Source organism: Lontra canadensis, unplaced genomic scaffold (genome assembly GCF_010015895.1).
Source record: "Lontra canadensis isolate GAN:19392208 unplaced genomic scaffold, GSC_riverotter_1.0 scaffold13, whole genome shotgun sequence".
Lineage (NCBI taxonomy): Eukaryota > Metazoa > Chordata > Mammalia > Carnivora > Mustelidae > Lontra > Lontra canadensis.
In genome coordinates, this window is record NW_022631007.1 from 21,363,688 (window position 1) to 21,383,421 (window position 19,734).

Below are 19,734 nucleotides of genomic sequence, written 5' to 3' on the forward strand. Positions count from 1 at the left end.
GATCCCAGAGTCCCGGGATCGAGTCCCGCATCGGGCTCCCGGCTCTGTGGGGAATCTCCTTTTCCCTCTGACCTTCTCCCCTCTCATGCTCTCTCTTACTGTCTCTCCCAAATAAATCACCAAAATCTTTAAAAACAAGCAAACAAACAAACATGAACTGAAGGCTGGAAGACAAAGGGACGGATCTGGGAAACACAGACAAGGAAATGCTGGATTTGAATACCTAAGAGGGAGTAGATCAAGGAGGTTTTATCCATGTTGGAGAGCAAGGAAATGAGGACACTGAAACGTGGGTCAAAGCCCATGATGGTGGGGAACACTTCAAGAGGACGGAGGCAAGTCCCACAGCTAAATCAACTCTCTCTCCTCCAACCCCAGCTCTAGTCCTCTTATTGGATGGTCTGTGGTTGGATGGACTGCTACCAATCACAAGCATTTCTTCCCAAAGTGAGTACTGTTTTAGATGTCCAGCAGCCATTAAAAATTTGGAATTTGGGTAAGACTGGGATGAATAGTCAAATCTAGTGACTTTCATCCACAGCCATCTTCCCTTGGCTCATATTGCTATTCCACAATGGCAAACCCAGACTGGTGAGGATTTTGAAATGTCCAATGACGCCACCGTATCCGGTTGGAGTGGTGCGGTCCAACAGGCACCTCATGCAAGCCACCACTGTAACTGTAAATTTTCTAGTAGCCAATTTTTAAAACGCAAGAAGGAACAGGTGTGAAATTAATTTTAATAATATATTTTACTTAACCCAATAGATCCAACAAATATGATTTCAATGTGTAATCAATATGAAAATTATGAGCTATTTTATATTCTTTTTATCCTAATTGTTCAAGACCCAGTGTCTATGTCATGCATATAGGACCTTCAGTTTATATAATCACATTTCAAATGCTCAGTGGTCACACGTGGATGATGGCCACTACATCAAGGAGTAAAATTCTAGACTAACCGGCATGTCTAAATTAGTGGAGATTGATTACAGAGCTGGGTGGTTCAGTGGGTTGGGCCTCTGCCTTTGGCTCAGATCACGATCTTAGGGTCCTGGGATCAAGGCCCGCATCGGACTCTGTTCATCAGGGGGCCTGCTTCCCCCTCTCTCTCTGCCTGCCTCTCTGCCTACTTGTGGTCTCTGTCAAATAAATAAATAAAATCTTAAAAAAAAAAAAAAAAGAAAGGCATTTTTTTTAATCATGTTCAAGTACCCACATTGCACCCTCAAATAAGGTAAGTGTGCAGCATTAGTAAGATATCATTTAAAATATGCTTTAAATAAAAATTAAAAATAGATTTGTTTTCCAAATGACCATTTGAAAGAGGGTTGTACCTTTTCTTCAAAAAAAGATCAGTGATTCTTGTTCCCTAATCTTATTTAAGTATGAATATTTTCAGCAGACCAGCTCTTTCTGGACAGTTCTAAAGTTCATTTCAGCTTGGCCCTGGGCAAATTCCAGGGTCATGGCATTCCTGTTAGTGAAAATTTACTGTACTTATCAGCTCCATCATCCAAATAAGCCCTTGGTTACAGTTAGTAGTCTGCAACATCAGACATTAAAAACATCACTGAATAAACTTCATCTTTCATAATTTTTCTTCCTTCTCCTTTCTCAGAGACATCCTTTCCCACCAAATACCTAAACAAGATAGAAACCTTGAGGTTCCACCAAGATTCAAGCAGTAGACCAAATTGGGACTGAACTCCACGGTGGGCAACGAAAAGTATTTAAAAGGAGCAGTATCCCAGGAGAAAGTGGCCCGATACAAACCAATTTAAAATAGGACTTTAGGGGGCGCCTGGGTGGCTCAGTGTGTTAAAGCCTCTGCCTTCAGCTCAGGTCATGATCCCAGGGTCCTAGGATTGAGCCCCCACATTGGGCTCTCTGCTCAGCAGGGAGCCTGCTTCCTCCTCTGCCTGCCTCTCTGCCTACTTCTGATCTGTCTGTCAAATAAATAAATAAATCTTTAAAAAAAAAATAAAAAAATAAAAAAAATAAAATAGGACTTTAGCATGGGTCTGGTCATCAGCTGAACATCTGTCTCTCGGCATTCTCTGGGAGGCCTGCATTCCGCAGAGCTAGTTTACCAGCCTAAATATAGACAGACTAAGCCATTTTCCTGGGCCTTAAAAGCTATGAGGTGCACTGTCCACAGCTGTCACACTAAGCCCTGTCTAAGAGATCACTCATGCATTCTTATTTTCTCCATGTCTGACAGAGAGCATTAAATCGTACCAGGTCTTCACATTGAATTAAGACAATCAGATCCTCCAAGAAAATGTGTGGTGACTCAGTTCTCGGTTAGTAGCATTTCCCTAAGTCACAATGTTAAATGACATCAGGACATAGCTTCTGTTCTTAAAATGCAGCTTTCCCATTTACCAATCACTGAGTCCTTAAGTGGGCCGAACATTTATGAACATGGTCCCACAGTGTTAATGGAGGTACCGGGTTCAAGGTAGACTTTTTAGGGTCCTATCGCAAAACAACTCTCGGTGTTGGTGTTGGGTCTTCGGGTTCCCCTTACTTTCTCTGAGATTTGAGAGGATAAAGCCAGAAGTTTCAAGGCAGAGAGTGGCCCAGCCCTATTTACTTACCTTGCTCACTTGATTGGTCACTTTCTTAGCAAATTCTATATCCGGAGGGTCCGGCAGCGTCGTGAATTGAGACTGCTGTTCAGCATGACCTTTTTTGTAGGCAATCTGATGAAATAAAAGATGGGGATGCTCGTGAGCCACAGAAAATTATTCTACATCCCGGATTCCATTTGTTGGAATTAAAAAAAAAAAAAAAAGGACTAGGTTTTCATCTGTATCTGAAGTTTTGAACTTTAGTGTATCATGTAACACGGATGTATCCTTGCAGATTTGACATGCCTTTGCTCTCAGTATTACTAGTGATTTCTACCTCGTTAAGTCTTCCCTCTTCACCAAGACTATTAACCTTAGATCTGTTTCCTTCCGTTTGTCTCTATGCCGTGATTTATAATTGAAACTACGCTTTTTCTTTTTTTTTAAGATTTTATTTAGGGGCACCTGGGTGGCTCAGCCTTTTAAGTTTCTGCCTTCTGCTCAGGTCATGATCCCAGGGTCCTGGGATCAAGTCCCGCATTGGGCTCCCTGCTCTTTGGGGAGCCTGCTTCTCCCTCACCCACTCCCCCTGCTTGTGTTCCCTCTCTCACTGTGTCTCTATCAAATAAATAAATCTTTTTTTAAAAAAGATCTTATTTATTTGGCAGAGAGAGCATAAAGAGGGAGAGCAAAGAGGGAGAAGCAGACTCCCCACTGAGCAGGGACTCGATCCCAGAATCCTGGATCATGACCTGAGCTGAAGGCAGACACTTAACCAACTGAGCCACCCAGGTGTTCCCCAACCTCTTGTCTTTATCTCACACCAGCTACCAAAACCCTAGCTCTGAATCAACTGAGCAGCATACGTCCTCTGCTTATATCCAGGATGCTGAATGCTCCTGAAGAAAACCACACAATTCTACTGATTGGATAATGACAATGCAACAAGCACAACTAAAAGGTCCACTGGAATAAAGTACAGAAGTGGAAAAGGGAGTCTCTCAAATCTAAGCCCTTAGCCTGAAGGCTAGGTGGGTACCCAGTGATACATTCTGTGAATAAGAGCTTGCTTGGGGCTCTGTGCCCAATACTCGGAATTTATGGTAACCAACTGCCATATTGCCTTCAAGGAAGCTTGAACATCCCATTATACATCTCTGCTCAGTCTCTGCTCACAGTGGCTAGTGTTAAACCCCAAGACCGTCCTTAGGCCCCCAGTCAACTCTCAGCGGCCTCTTTCATAAAGAAACACTATATATCCACTTCTCTTTCCCTGTACTCATCCCTGCCCTTCCTCATTACTATGTGGCTCAGAGAAGCAGCCATTGCAAGGCAGAACCCCTGCACTCTTACTGCTGTTCCCTCCAGCATCCCTCTGTACCCAGCTCCATCCATCACCTCTTCTTCTTCTTCTTTTTTTTTTTTTTTTTTGACAACTTCAGCTGCTCCTTCATGAGCAACTTTCCTTTGCCTATTAAAGGCCTCTCTTGTTGGAAAGTATGTGTCCATTAGTCATGCAACCCCTTCACTCTTGCCCTCCTTTTTTCCTTCACTGACTACTCGGGCCTTTTTTCTACCAACCTTGACCTCTGCCTCCAAAAAATGCAGAACCATTTGTAGATCCCCAGACACATGAAAGCCTCTTATGCCTCTGGACCTCTCACCTGCTATTCCCTTTTCCCTGGCAGGCCCCAGCTCCAGGCTCTCATCTGCCTACAAACTGCTGCTCATTCTCCACGGCTCAGGACAAGCAATTATCTCCCCTCCTGAGCCCTCCTGGACCTGAGGACCTTTCTCTTGGGACCTCACTCAACTTGGCACTTGTCTCCTTTAAAGGAATTCCCGGATGATCCGTAGTTTACCTATCTGTCCGTCCTTGGACTGTGAGCTCTGTGAGACCAGAAAACACAACCTCTCGTCTGGGAGCCCTTGTGGTTCACACAGAATCTGACCAGAGCAAAGGTTCAATGACTGAATTCTGAATGTGTCTTTTATATACTAAGGGCATGGGGGCAATCTCAAGAGATGGCTTATCATCCCAACTTTTCTACTGCTCAGTTGTGAGACTTGAACAAATTATTTCTCCTTCCACATGGAGGTATTCTTTACTTCGTAAAGAAAGAAGCTGGACAGTTCCAAGGTACCAGTCATCATCTTCATGCTTTAACCAAGTCTAACTATGACTTAACCCGATAATACCTACCTACTGCCTGTAACAAAATCTTTTATGAACATTAAATCAATGGGGGATACAAAACACTAATTTTAAAATGCATTTATATTAATTCCATTGCTCAAGCTTTAAGTAGTGTAGACTTTATTTTAGGCACAGGGCGACTGGTATTTTCTATGGCTGGCTAAGTCGTCAGAGAATAAGAAACGTCCTGTCAGGAGAAATGCTTCCTAAGTATGACATCCTGTCAAAAACTTCAGAGAAATCAGATCTAAAAGTCCTAATTTCTCAGGAACCTTGTTCAGAATTCTGTCTAGTTAGAATACTACACTCTGGATCAACTTAAAGACTCTCTTGGTATTTGCAAAATTATTTGGTCTTTGCTCAGATAGCAAGAAAAACATGGTAAGTAGGTTTCAGAGAAACAGGAAAAAGGTGCAGGAGAGGGAGAGAAAGCTTCCAAACCCAAGTGCTTGGTTTGAAATCTACATGCCTACCCAGCATTATGTTCTGTGAACAACAGCCTGCTTAGGGTTCTGTGCCCAAAAATTGGAGAAGTTCATGGTATGGACAACAGTATTAATAGGTACGTTGGTAATCTGATACTTGGTGCATAACCTGCAATTAAATTAAAAGCCCTATCTTAACTGCCAAGTTCTTCTGAGGAAGGATGGGAAGATTCTACTTCATTATTATATATTCTCCATTATGGATTCTACTGAGAGATCTCAAAAATTGGGTCAACCTTAACTGTTCAGAGTCCATAGCACTAGAGTGACATGGAGGTAACCCCCCAGCTCTCCATTTGATGAAGAAAGGGAGACATGTGGAGATTAAGTGTCTTCTTGGAAACCTCTTCCTAGGTTTATATGACATGGCATTTCCTGGTTCTCCTTCAACTTCTCTGACAGTTTGTTCCCTCATTCTTTTGCTGGCTCCTTTCCAGGTGTCCTAAGTATGGGCGTCATCCAAAACTCTGCTTTTGGCCATATGCTGTTCTGCCTCCCTCATACAGTTTCACATCTTCAGCTGTCCCTTTTATTCTGAAGACTCTCAAATATTCATTTCTTGTCCTGTTCTCACACCTATGCAATAGAATGAATTTCTAATTTATCCATAAAATGCCTTGATCAGAATGTTCCATCATCTCAACTCCGTTTCTCTATTCATTAGTGCACCATTACTAGTTGTAGCCCTATATGCCCAGACTACCAGACTTCCTCATAAACTCCTCTATGGGTCCTCTCACTCCTTCATCTCCAATATACAATGTCCTTAACCCTTTTAAAATACTTATTACTTTCAGATTCCTTTCATCCTCTCCTTTGTCCCTGTCATCCCTTTGGTCTCTCTGTATTACTAAAACAGTCTTCTTCAAATGATCACAATTTTTCCCAGTCCCAATCTACTATATTGTCCTTCAGATTTTTTCCAAATCCTACTTTTTACCATATTGTTTTCCCCTCCAAAAATCACATGATATCTCTTATGGACTACCATATCACATCAGAATTATTTCATCTGATTTTCAAGGTCCTGCTACCAGTTTCTTAAAAGTGCCCACCTAACTAGGCACCCACAACATTCACTTTCTTTGTCCCCTCCAGACTGATTTCACCACTATTCCTTTGTTCAAGGGTATTCTCTCCTTGAAATGCCTTTCCTGTTCGCCCCTTCCCTTGGGATCGCCACTTCCACATGGCCTTCTCTAATTACTTGCATGTGCCCTTCTTTCAGCAAGTATTAGACTATAGAATTTGCTTTCTAAAATTTTTGAAAAATTTTTTCTTATTGTTTAATATATAACAATTTCATCTTATCTGATTATAAAGTCTCAAGGGAAAGGATGAAACTTCTTGTCATACCTTTCTATCCCACCAGCTATGTATGCATAATGGACTTTCAACAAGTAACTACTGATCACTTGATAAAGGTTACACAATAATATGTTCATGACATACAGAACCAAAAAACTAACTTAAAAGAGAACCAACAGGTCCCTATACATTAAAACCAGTACCGTACTAGATAGACTTAAATTTTTGTTATGGCTTCTTTATTTTTTAACTTACTCTATGGAAAAACAGGAGTACACCTAAGCTATATTTTAATCAACTGTATGAAAACCGGGATAGAAATATGTCCCCTAAATTTGCAAATGATATACAGTGAGAGGCGATAAAAGATTAAGACCTCAAAAGTTGGAGACACCATCAAATGATTATGCATAATTCCAGTACAGGGCAAGGTAAGATTCTAAGATCCATTAGAAATAAATCCTAGTAATTTTCAAGACATCAAATGACTTGTTAAGTCCACAGTGAATGTTAGAGGTTTGAGGGGTCTAGTTGACAACTGAAGGAAAAACTTGTTGTTTTATAAAACAGTGTTCTCCTGAAGACAAGAGCAGTGATCTGGATTTTCAGTACAGACTCTAGCAAATCCAGGGGTCAAGACATAAAACTCCTCAAAACAAGGGCCTGTTAGAATCAAGTGGAGCTCTCTACTACTGCTGGTGCTTTCAACATAGGGACTCGACTAGGCCTAAGTCCCTCTAAAAAAATGGTTTTCAGGGGTGCCTGGGTGGCTCAATTGGTTAAGTGTCTGCCTTCAGCTCAGGTCATGATCCCACGGTCCTGGGATCGAGCCCCACATCGGGCTCCCTGCTCTGCAGGAAGCCTGCCTTTCCCTCTCCCACTCCCCCTTCTTGTTTTCCCTCTCTCACTGTGTCTCTGTCAAATAAATAAAATCTTTAAAAAAAATGTTTTCAAGGTCGAAGACACTAAAATTCTGGCCAGTGGGGACTGCTGACATTTTATGAACTCTGAAACATCCTCCAGGTCTCTGAAACATCCTCTATGTATAGCTGATGGCAAGAGATTTTTGTGAGAGAACTACACAAACACGTTTGTGTTGTGTTGTGAGAGAACTACACAAACACAAGTGTGTCAGTCCATGTAGAAAAGGGGGGACACACCACATATATAATCAGACTTTATAATTAGGATAGCAAATCAAAAGCCTTCAATAACATTTTTCACTTAATATATTTGAGAAAGTGTCTATGAGCCCAAAGGATTTTTTAAATGCCACTCTATTGTCACAGAAAAAAACTTCAACTCCAGCCAAGGAAACAGAGGGCACATGTGACAGTGGAAAGAACTTGGGATCACATGACCAAGCTTCTAATCTGAGCTTTGCCACTAATGACCTATGTGGTCTCAGACTCAGGTTCTTCACCTAATAAAAAAAATAAGACTGTTAAATTAAGTCTAATAAAATTATAATATGATATCTAGTTAAGACATCCTAATGATTCTAGACAGATTCATCTGCTATAATGACATTTAGCCTTTTTGAAAAATTGCAATGAACATCTGGCCAGAAGACATAACTTGAGGTGTCCCGATACCACAGTCCCCAACAATGTTGACTGCACTTGACTTACGTCACTGAGGGCTTTCTGGGCTTGGGCCACCCTTCTCAGCTCTGGGCTATCGTTGTACGGGTAAAACAAGCTTTTGTCAGCTTCCCAGTCCTCCGTGTACAGTTTCTAAGTCAGAAAAGGGAGAAAAATTATGAGAAAGTGAGCTCCCACTTACACGAAATACACAATTTTGAATTTATCCATCAGTAGCAAGAAGAAATTAGGCAAGGTAAAAGCCAAGGTAAATGGAATCTGCAGATAACCTCCCCCTCTCCCCTCAGTCCAAGTCATATTTATTAATAGCTAGTCCTCTTCTTTTGACAAATCTTATTTTCACAAGGGCGGATGTGTCTGATTTTGTTTCATCTCCTCTCTGGGACTGTACCTGCTTCCTAAAACAAGGACTAATTCAAGTGTAAGGAGCCAGGAGGTACTTTGCATGGTCTCTATCATGAAACAAACATTTAATAAGAGTTATAGCCAGAAATACGCCAAGTGTAACCCAAGGTTTGAGAGCTCCCAGGTGCATCTTCATTCTCCCCTACTTATTCTCCCCATGTTGCTTAGCTTCCCCCCAAGACCCTCTCCTTCACTCTACTCAAGAGCTTTCCTCCCTGCCCACCTCCATCCCTGCAACCCACATGGCTCAAGGATACTCACAAAAAGTGAGCATTCCAGGTCAAGAGGACTGGGTATTGCTCAGATTTATGTGGGGGGAAGGAGAGAAGCAGCAACAGAGCAGAAGCCCTTACCTTACTGAACATGGCTGTGTTCTTAACTGCCTGGACAAGTTCAGGGGCATCAGGGGGAAGCAGGTACTTATCCTTGGTGTCTTCCCAGTTCTGCTTGTATAAAACCTAGACAGAAAGAGCAGAGGACCAGTGCTTCGTGTCTCCCCGAAGGGCATGAGGGTGCAGAGAACAGAGAGCTGTGAAGTCTTTCACATTCCAAGTGTCCTCACACCAAGGCTGCCCTTGTGCCCATGCGTTACTAGCATCGATTAGGAAAACACTGACCACATCAATGTCCCATTAATACTTTTCCTAGGCTGGTAAGCTTTTACTTGAAAAGTCTGACTTTTTTAAACTAAATCATGATTAGGATTCTCCTATAGATTCCTTTCAAAGGCTGCAAACTTCTTGGCCATTGGCTGAATCAGGAGAGTGGACATGTTCCTTTTGACTTACATGGTATTTTTTACAATGTTTTAAATTAGTTGCTTACATTTGAAATTTGAGGATTTCTCATGAAAATTAAGCTGACTGGTTTAAAAATAAGTAAGAGACTCTGGCAACACTGGGCCTGCCTCTCCAGGCCACCATAGGCCTTCCAGCCCACTTCAGTCATCCGGTGGCCTCGATGCCGCGTGTGCAGCCTGGGTCTCCCTCACTGTGAGCTCGCAATGCCCCGGATTCAAGGGAGACTGGCGAGCAGGATTAGGCCTGTCCAGCTCTCTCCTCTACAGCCAGGTAGAGGTCACCTACGTGCGCTTCAGCATCCCAGCCATCCACACCATGACCTCACCTTACTGACTTGCTGCGACACTTTCTTTGCATGTTCAATGTCCTTTGCTTTTTCGTCTACATGACAGATAGTTTTAGCAACATCGCCATCCATTCGATACTTAACCTGCAGAAATAATGCAGAGTTCATGACAGGCATGCCCACGTGAGTATAGTAAAGGAAATCTATAACCCAAGAGCATTAACCTGACGACTCACTGTCTGTTCCGCAAAGCAAAGTTCCTACATTTTAGGAAGAAAACTGCGATCTCCAAAGGTCTGCAGAGCCCCTACACTCCCTGCATATCTGCTTTCCTGGCAGAGTTTCAGCCTCCCTGCACTCCTCCGAGGAGGACCACAGTGAACTCGAATTTCCCATCTCATATCATCTCTTGCTCACTTGCTAAGCCAAGCTTTTAGACAGCTCTCGGGGTTCGCATTTAGAGCCGCACAATCTTGAGCCAACACTTCCTCTAGATTTCTGGACTTGCTCATAGTAATTCGACTCTTCTCTTTCTCTATACCCATTAAAGCCCTCAATTCCCAGCGATGGGCATGTTTTTTGACATGTCTCGCCTTTATTTTAGAAATGCAGCCCACCTCACTGAGCTGATCTTGCACTTTCTTGATCCGGCGAAGTTCTGGGGTATCAGTTGTGATGGCGTATGGCTGTCCTTTTGCTTTCTCATAGTTCTCCTTGTATTTATTCTGAAAATAATATCAGGTATTAGCCTAAAACCTGACAAGACAGCAGCAGAAATTTCAAGCAATACATTCACCCCCTTCTGATTAAAAAAAAAAAAAAAATCCTGCAAGTTCTAACAATTATCAGTTATAACAGCTTTCTTTTTGTCCCTTGTCCAATTCTCAGCAAAAACTAAAATAGATTTGTTAATTGTTCTTCCTAAACATGGTTAGATACTTGAGACAGTAGAAATTCTATTACAGACTATTGTCTTGAAAATGCCCTAAAATGATTCTCTCAATGTTTTCATTGTCTGAATGCACACATAAAAAGCCTGAACCTCAATAATTTTAGAAAATAAATATAGAAATTATTTGAAAAGATTTGATTGCTAATACAATGCAAAAATATTCAATTCAGAAGTTGTAGCTAAATCTTAATGGTTTCTATAGCTGAGACACCAGCTGAATTAATGGAAAGTCTGAATTATGGAGTATTTTGAAAAGGAATGCAATTTCATTATTTCCGCTAAATATACAATGAGTTCTTGCCTTAATAACAATGTGCATAATTTATCATTATTAATGCTTCAATGGTACCCCTAAATGTAGTCAACAATCTAAATTATACTCTTGATTTTATCACTAACCACTTTAAAAATACTATAAACCTTTGCCAACATTTTCTTCAGACTATCAGAAATTCTAGGTATTATCGTCAGAATTTATGAGATTTTATGGCATTAAATGGACAAAAAAAAATTTTCTGTTATTATTGAATACTGCAATGATAAAGGAGGCAAGATAATCTTGTTTTTAGAGCTCAAAGCCTTAGGAAACTAGGTTTTAGACCATTCAGGAATCTGAACTGGAAATTGACCAAATGGTCCCCAGAAGTTAACACTAAACCAAACATGGCCATTTACTGACCAATCACAATGGGATGCTTTTGACTTAAGTCCTTAGTCCTATATAGTTCAATGTTCCTATGAGCTGCTTTTCATTTTTTCCAAGCTCCCAGAGGATATGCAATCAGGCCACCTAGTGAGACATCAGCTTGCATGGACAATCCACAAATGAGATCCATTCAAAGGGGTCTCAATCTGCTGCCAATCAGTATAAATTGTTACAGTCTAACTGTACATGGAAATTTAAGGACCAGGGACCTTCAACAGCGGTGATTCTCAACCAGAGCTTCACATTTTCAAAGCCAGGCAGCTTTTAAAAATCTTCCTGCACAGGTCCCAACCTCAGACTGATTAAACCAGAACAGCCTGGGTATCAGTAGCTTTAAAACTCCCAGAGGATTCTGATGTGCAGCCACAGTTAAAAACCACGGAGCTGGGGCGCCTGGGTGGCTCAGTTGGTTAAGCATCTGCCTTCGGCTCAGGTCATGATCCCAAGGTCCTGGGATCAAGCCCAGTAGAAAGTCTGCTTCTCCTTCTCTCCACCCCCTGCCTGTTCTTTCTCTCTCCCTCTCAAATAAATAAAATCTTAAAAATCAAACAGACAAAACAAACAAACAAAACGCTGTTCTAGGATATAGTCAAACATTCCGATCCTCATTTCGGATGAGCTTTTAGTGTGACCCTGGTTTTCTAAACTACACTTCATCATACAGCTCTTGAAGGCCTTTTTACATATTGTTAAGTATCTGGATAAGGGGCATTCTGCTCAGACACAGTTTAAATAGATGTTATTTAGCTTCTGTGAATGGATTTCAACTGAATATTTATGACTTCATGATTCTAGACTGGCTAACAAATTTTGATTAAATATCAATAAATGCTTTGTGACTGGCCTCCTGCTTATTTTGTGGCAATAATTGCAGTAAGGATGCTTTCTCTGATGCTACAACAGTGCCAGTGAATTACATGAGAGGAAAATTCAAGAGTCACGAGAGCTTATATTTCTGCAGGGAAGTCTTTGTCTCACACAAGGCTGAGAAACAAAATTCAGCCGGCGCCAAAAACAGCTGGTCGAGATTCAGTACTTTCTCAATAATAAAACCAGATTAGCAGAAGTTGTTTGAAACTTACTGGGCTAAAGAGTTCCTGCATTTTCTGACTATGTACAATGTAGGGGGTCATGAACTTCGAAGAATCCAGTTTCTTCCGGATAACCTTCTTCCTCTCCACTGGCTTGGCGGCGACCGGCTGTGCCGGTACCAGCTGTGCCAACGCGGGTTTGGAAGGTTCTGATTGCTCATAGTCAGATGTGGTTGTCCGTGTTGTCGTAGTTTCATAGATTTCTGTTATTGTCTGAAAATGGGACATGCAGTTCAACATTGTTATGGAAGTAAAAACTGTGATCGCGTGATCTTGATATACAGGCATTATTCTGATCACAAGTCAGACTTCCACCCCTCCTGTAACTTCTACATGTCTAAAACAGACCAAAGCAGGACATCATACACTCTGTCCAGTGAAGGTACATCACATTATGTAAATCTGATTGTTCAGGAGGGTGTGTAGTCAAAAGGTTACTCCTTCCTAACTTGCTACACAGTGCCCTGAAATTCCATTTGTGTAGAAAGGAACCCAAATGCTTTCAGGTTGGATAAAAATCAGAAATGCAACATTCTTAAACATTTAAAATCTTCTTAAATCGTTTGGGTAGAGTAAAAGCAAACTTGGGATCAGAGAACAAAAGATTAAGATGATCAAATAAAGCTTGATTTCCTGACTTCATGTTCATTTTTCAATGAGTCTAAGAAAAAGTGGGTTGCTTGTCCCATAATGAACCTGAGTGCCATGTACACTAATAAATGCTTACTTAGGTGGACAAGGGCAATGACGACAACATAGGGGGTAATTTTCCTTAACAACAGTCCTATGCATGTGGTAGGTGGGAGATTATGGTTTCTTACAATAGGCTGTATAGTAGAAGAAACTAAGGCCCAAAGTTTAGGTCTAGTCCAAGGTTAAAAATACTGTGTGTAAGAAAAGAAGGTAAGCAGCCAAGTTGTAGCATGATTTCCTTCACAGCAAATATCTTCTGTACTGATGGACGAGATCTAGCATTGATTTGTAAAGAGAAATCAAAGCAACAAGGGCATTAGACTTCTAGGACAACTTCCCCTAGCATTGTCAGATCATTGCTAATAGATTGTTTTCTGCCCATTGTTATTGATGTATGCTTGATGGTGAGAAACTAACCAATTTACAGCATCTAAAATGTTAGGTTTCATGCAGTCACAAGCTCTTCGAGCAGGCTCCAGGGATAGCCATCACTGTCGTGCTCAAGAGAAACAGCTCCATTCAGAAAAGGAAGCACGAGTGAGACATTTCACCCTAAAAAAATACCATCTTGGGATACACATGGGAAAGGCTTATGTGCTACAATCTAAGTAACATTTCATTGCCTCATCAGGGACAAAGGCTTGGAGGTGCCATCCCTGTTGGCACAGATGGTGGCCCACAGGTTACAACTCTAAACAATAAAATTGCAGGTCCCCGTGCAACTCACATGTCCAAGGCCATGCAATTGGTACAGTCACAGAGTGGTGATAGCCAATGATAAACAGCCACTTATTTTGATGAGTACCACCTACCCCCAAAAAGACCACATGAACAAGGGGGAAACCATCCCCAGCCACTTCGGATATGCTGAATAGCAAAAACAGTGACATAACCTATTAAACAGGTAGCATTCATTTTTGTACCATCAGCAGCCAGGCACATGTAAGTGACTGATTCTCTCTCAAGACTCTCCCTTCGCCAGCTCTGTAGCCCTGGGAGTCTATGAGGAGAGAAGGCTCTGACTGCTTTCATCAGCATGCAGCTCATATGGACGTGGGCTGGGTCTTACCTCTCCTGGCACCTCTTCATAGACTGTCTCCTCTGTGTAATACTACAAATAGGGCACAAAGGAATCATGAGAACAAAGCAGAAGTCACCTCTCCTCTGCCTCGGCTGAACCACAGGGCTCTTTCACTACAGCCCAGTTGGTGTGCACTAAGTGTGGGAAGGAAGTACATGACGGAAGCCATTTTAGCTTGGTGAAACTTCAGGGAAGCTAACGTGAATGCGATCAGATGAGGCAAGGAGATGCAGGGTGAGGAGAACAGGGTCTGAAGCGGGTTCTCTGCCAGGGGCTGTTATTTTACTTATGACAAGCAAAACCTTTTCTTCTGGTACCCAGGGCATAATTTGCAGAGAAAGTAGGAGAACAATATCCTGAGTATGTGGGCTGTGCAGAAGGGAACTTGATATAACCCAGTTTGTGACTAACAATAAAACAAAATAGAACTCCTTGACTGGATTGTGTCATGGAAAGACTAGATTCAAAAGCCTATACACATCTCAATGACCCCTATGTCCCCCTGATTACTAAGAACGAGAGTCCCTTCCAGAGCGAGGGGTGCATCCGTATATGGCACGATGGTCCTGAAAGGATGCGAAGATGAAAATCTGCAAATGCCAAGGGGAGAAGGAGAAATGCTAGGACCTCTCAGCACAAGATGTGGGAAAGTGAGGCTACAGTTGGCAATTGAGGGCTCTGAGGTACTTGCAGGCTGGATCCGAAATCAAACCTACTTTTGTTCTACTTCTGACATCACCAGCAATAAATAGAAGCTGACAGGAACTGGCTGACATTTTGTTTCAGATGCGTAAAGGGAGTGGAATCCTGCCCCCAGCCTCACCCGGCAAAGCTGGGCAAGCAGAATGAAATACTCAGGCCAAGGCACACAAGGAAAGGGACAAAAATGAAACATTGGGCTCACTGTCTCGGTTCACAAAATGTGTATCGCTGTAGACTTCATTTTTCTTTTCTCTGTGATCAAAACATATGCTCAGGGAGAGGGAAAAACACTAACTACAAAATTTCCCTCAGGTGGCCTCCTTTCTCTTGCCCTTGGCTCAGTGAACCCTTATCAAGTTATTTAACCATTGCCGATAGGCCACTGGCTCGATTTCATCTGCAGGAAGATTAATATAAAATTTACCTAATGTCCCTTACTCTTGCACTTTCTTTGCTTCTGCACTAGTCCTTTAATTTAAAAATCTACTATCCAGGGGCGCCTGGCTGGCTCAGTCGGTTAAGTAGCTGCCTTTTGCTTGGGACATGATCCTGGGGTTCTGGGATGGTTCCCTGCATTGGGCTCCCCCTGCTCTGGGGGGGCCTGCTTCTTCCTCTGCCTGCCGCTCCCCCTGCTTGTGTGCATGTGCTCCCTCTCTGTTAAATAAATAAATAAGTAAAATCTTAAAAAAATAAAATTTAATATCCATCTATATGTCCTTAGGCATAGCAAGAGAAACCACAAGCTTCCACAGGACGGAGACTTTCTCTTTTCTATGCCTTCATCACATGGGAAATATCATTTGGACACTTTAGGGAATACTGTTTGATCATGATCCACAGAGAACCATGCCTCTGGCCACACAAAACATCAGTGACTTGGGAAGGAAGTATTAAACTAAAGCAAATGATTCACAACTATTTTGGATTTTCTTAGCACCCAAGGAAAAGCAGCTCTTGGTAGCCATCCAGTTTTACCTTTCCTGGGCTCTCACCATGGGTAAACGTATCTTGGAAATAAGCTTATAAAAAAAGCAACACTACCCAAATGGTTGGCATTAACTCATATGCCAAATCCCACTTTTAGAGCTGTGCCACTAATTAGTGCATCCTCGCTTCTTTTCCTTCCTATCCAAGTTTAAGTTTGAGTAGAGTGATAGTATAATTTTATTTAGATGTCCAAGGCCCTTAGAAGATCTTTTTCAAGCCAGTTCCTGGCTTTGAACTCTTCCTGGACCATCTTCTCAAATTTGCCACCATTCCATTCTTCACGGCATCTTTTTTGAGGTCAGAAGGACCTTGGTTGAACATTCCCTGGTGAGAAGTCTATCAGTTTAGCAACTGCTAGTCAGACCCAGAAGCAGTAATAGGAATAAAGTGGCAAGGATGAGAAGCCTAAAAATAGCCCCCTCCATTTTTATGACATCTAGTCAAATCAATCAGGTCTAACGCTGAAGACAACTTCCAATGACCAAAGAACACAATTATTTTGAGAAAACCAAGGGATTTTTAACTTGGAGGCTAAAAACAATTACTGGTATTACTACCAAAGGAAGGCAATTTAATTTTAAATTGTGTCATTGTTGAATAGTAATTATTCTAACTCACAGGGACATTTGTAAAATGCACGCCAGTAATACTGACCACTGAGAATGTAGCCTTTGGCACTTAAGCCACAGATATTCATTATTATACTGTAGGAGATTCATTCTGTGTTTTGTTCCTAAATCCTTCAGTAATAATATTAATTTTATTTGTAGAACAACAAATTTTTCTTCATCTAAATGTGGACCAGTCATTAATATAATCTTCCAAAGTTAAATTTTGGCACTGTCATTTGGACTTTGGTTCTGGGTAGCTCTTAATTTCATCCTGATGAAAAAGCACAGGTTTTCAAAACTGCCTCCAAGTATCTTAGGCACGTGGAGGTTTCCCTATACTTAGATCATCATTAATTGTAAATTAAGTACTTTCAGATTCAATTTCAATGTATTTCTATGGATTACAGCACTCAACCTTGAGATTCTAGAATGTGAAGCTGGAAGGCAAGCACTGATGAAGAAAAACCATAACATGACAAAAACAAAATTTTATAAAATAGATAATTAACAGCTTTGTAAAATGTACCAGATGTCCACAAATAACCCAGAGGAAATTTTAAGATGTCCACTTAGGTCTTTGTTTAAATTTTCTTCAACATTTAAACACAAAAGCTAGTCTTGTTCACTTAAGTAAACAGAACGGGAGTTGATAGGAAAGTCTGGCTCCAAATGTCACTTGTGAGCGTGATGAGTTCATACATACAGGTACCTGTGCACATTTACATATATGCAAAATCCCACATATAAAATCTCCTAAGTATATTATTCTGAACACTGATTCGATATCACACTCTAGGTAATCAGCTGGTTGAAGCAAAGAGTAACTTTTCCCTATTGCTGTGTGGAAACTAAAAGAGTTCAGTTTTCAGAATTGTCCCTTTGTCTCCTCTGTCCCTTTGATCAGGAGGGTTGGCAGGTGGGGAAGAAGGTAGTTTCAAGGGGCACCTGGGTGGCTCAGTGGGTTAAAGCCTCTGCCTTCGGCTCAGGTCATGATCCTGGGATCAAGCCCCCACATCGGGCTCTCTGCTTAGCAGGGAGCCTGCTTCCCTCTCTCACTCTCTCTGCCTACTTGTGATCAGTCTCTCTGTTAAATAAATAAAAATCTTTAAAAAAAAAAAAAAAAAGGTAGTTTCAGAAGATCGATTAAAACCCGCCTTCACCCCACACCATGTTTTTCTGAGAGTTTAAAGAAAAGCAAGAGTGGGAAACAGTGATACTTCTTTTCAATTCTAAATCCCACATAATTATAATGAAACCGAACAAACTATTCCTTTCTCATGCTTTAATAATGAGTCTTTGTGAAGTTATAAGAGATGACGTATTTCTCAAATGATTAATTCACCTACACAGCTTTGATTGTCGCCACATGAAATATGTGGCTGTCAGAGTCAGCTTTTTCATCTTACCTCCACCACCTCCTCATATTCTTCGTCATCTGCCATTTTCCCAGAGTAGTAGTGGCACCTACAAACTTTTCATATTCCAGACAAATGAAAATACATTAGCATCTATCCCTAGGACTGAAATCACAACACTATAAAAACAGAATTTAACACTTCTCCATCCGACACACCCATAGATCGTTGCAGGTTCCGTGAGAGGAAATATTTAGATCCCCATCTAGAAACCTCAGCCTTCAAATTAGCTTCTCTTGATTCCTTCACTAGTAATAGGTCAGGTATTGCTACTTCTAGCTACACAATCCATTTAGTGAAAGTTGTAAAAGGAAGCAAAAGGAAGCAAGTGAGAGGCTTCGGATTCAAAGAAACAGGGTATTTACATTTCTAAATACTTGCAGAAAAACATTTTCAGGCAAAAGTATTAGTGAAAAGGAGGTCAGCTTGGCTTCCAGAAGTTAGAATTTTTCGCCAGCTCCGAAATTCGAGGAGGGCTGCTTTAGGTCTCTCCACAGCTCTAACGCACCCTAGCAGTCTATCCTACGCTTGGAATTAGAACACAGGAAAAACAAATCTGTCAGTAGCTTAAAAAGAGAAAAACAGAAACCTCAAGGCAATGGGGTTATTTGTTTCCCGAACACCATTGGCTTATATGGATTATTTCTCTTCTGCTTCTGTAGCTCTTCCTCAAACCTGAAAAATAAGAAATGTTCAAAGCGTTGACTGACGTAAATCTAAGAATGTGGGTCTTCGGTTTAAGCTTCTAATTCAGGAGCTACCGAAAGGCTCTCCCAAGGCCTTCTCAGTTTGACGCCAGAGAGCGGGACTCTTCTGGATAAAAGTGGATGATGACTTGGAGCAGCTGTCCCTTCGCCCCGAAGATATTTGCCGTGTAAACCAATACCCCGCCATGGCTGGTTTTGTTAAGCTAGGGAAACTGCCACTCCTAAGGAGGCAAATGAAGCCCAGTAGAACAGGATAAATATAGGAATGCAGAACACAGGTCCTTTTACATACTAATATATTTAGAAAAAAAAAATCAAAGGCGAAAACTTTTAAAAATATTGTCTGTTAGACGGGAGAAGCAACTCAGGCGGGCAGTAGGTTGGTTAGTACAGGCCTTGACTCTCATCACAACACAACGGCGGATTAAGTAGGGCCTGAGGAGGGCAATAAGGTTACAAACTTCTCCGGTCCCATTTCCATCCTTAATTTCCCCAGTTCTGACCCCAAACTTTGGAAACTACTTCAAGGGAAGCTGCAGAACATCTCCAGCAAGAACATGACAGAAAAAGCCATCAGGCGGCCTTACCTTTACTCTATCAAATCAATTTCCTCAGCAGCAAAGCCTCTCCCAACTCTTCCCTCCCGAGAACCCCAGGCAAGAGCCGGCGTGGTGCCTGGGCTCCGAATGATCACGTGGCCCCAGCAGCCAATCAGAACCGGAGTCGCTCGAATTTCAGGAGCTAAATATACTGCGTGATCTTCTGAAAACCACCTGTTCATCAATTCCACTAAAGGATAAAGGGTAACAAATTGCTTGCTCAGAACTATTCAAATGTAATGGAATTTTACTTAATTTCCAGCACACGGGGTTCCACTTTAGGTTTAATCTCTCATTTCCCCGTTTACTACCACACTCGTGCAAAAGAAATTCGGATAAAATAAGCGTGTCTTTGAGGGGCTGTGACCCCTCTATAGCTGCTTTCGTCAGGTCAGTTGTCTCCCTTTCATGGAGGTAAACACACTCCCCCTTGCACTGCTCACCAGGTGAGCCACACATTAAGTTCCAGGCCTTCATGTGAAATCAATAGAGGAGTAAAATCCACGAAACCACAAGTTGGCAAAAA

General features: G+C 41.6%; 1 protein-coding gene across 32 annotated transcripts in view; it reads right to left on the reverse strand.

Moving 5' to 3' along the window:
• Window positions 1-19,302, reverse strand: part of NEB (nebulin) — a 202,116-nt gene extending 182,814 nt beyond the window's left edge. For all 32 annotated transcript variants that reach the window (XM_032857789.1, XM_032857787.1, XM_032857780.1 and 29 more), the window contains exons 1-10: window positions 19,197-19,302; window positions 18,492-18,577; window positions 17,894-17,958; window positions 14,176-14,217; window positions 12,405-12,626; window positions 10,282-10,389; window positions 9,704-9,808; window positions 8,932-9,036; window positions 8,201-8,305; window positions 2,607-2,711 (exon numbers count right to left, since the gene is read on the reverse strand). In XM_032857789.1, the coding sequence (XP_032713680.1) occupies window positions 2,607-2,711; window positions 8,201-8,305; window positions 8,932-9,036; window positions 9,704-9,808; window positions 10,282-10,389; window positions 12,405-12,626; window positions 14,176-14,217; window positions 17,894-17,929 (828 nt within the window). In that variant the 5' untranslated portion in view covers window positions 17,930-17,958; window positions 18,492-18,577; window positions 19,197-19,302. The remainder of the gene's footprint in view (window positions 1-2,606; window positions 2,712-8,200; window positions 8,306-8,931; window positions 9,037-9,703; window positions 9,809-10,281; window positions 10,390-12,404; window positions 12,627-14,175; window positions 14,218-17,893; window positions 17,959-18,491; window positions 18,578-19,196) is intronic.
• Between the last annotated feature and the right edge of the window lie 432 nt (window positions 19,303-19,734).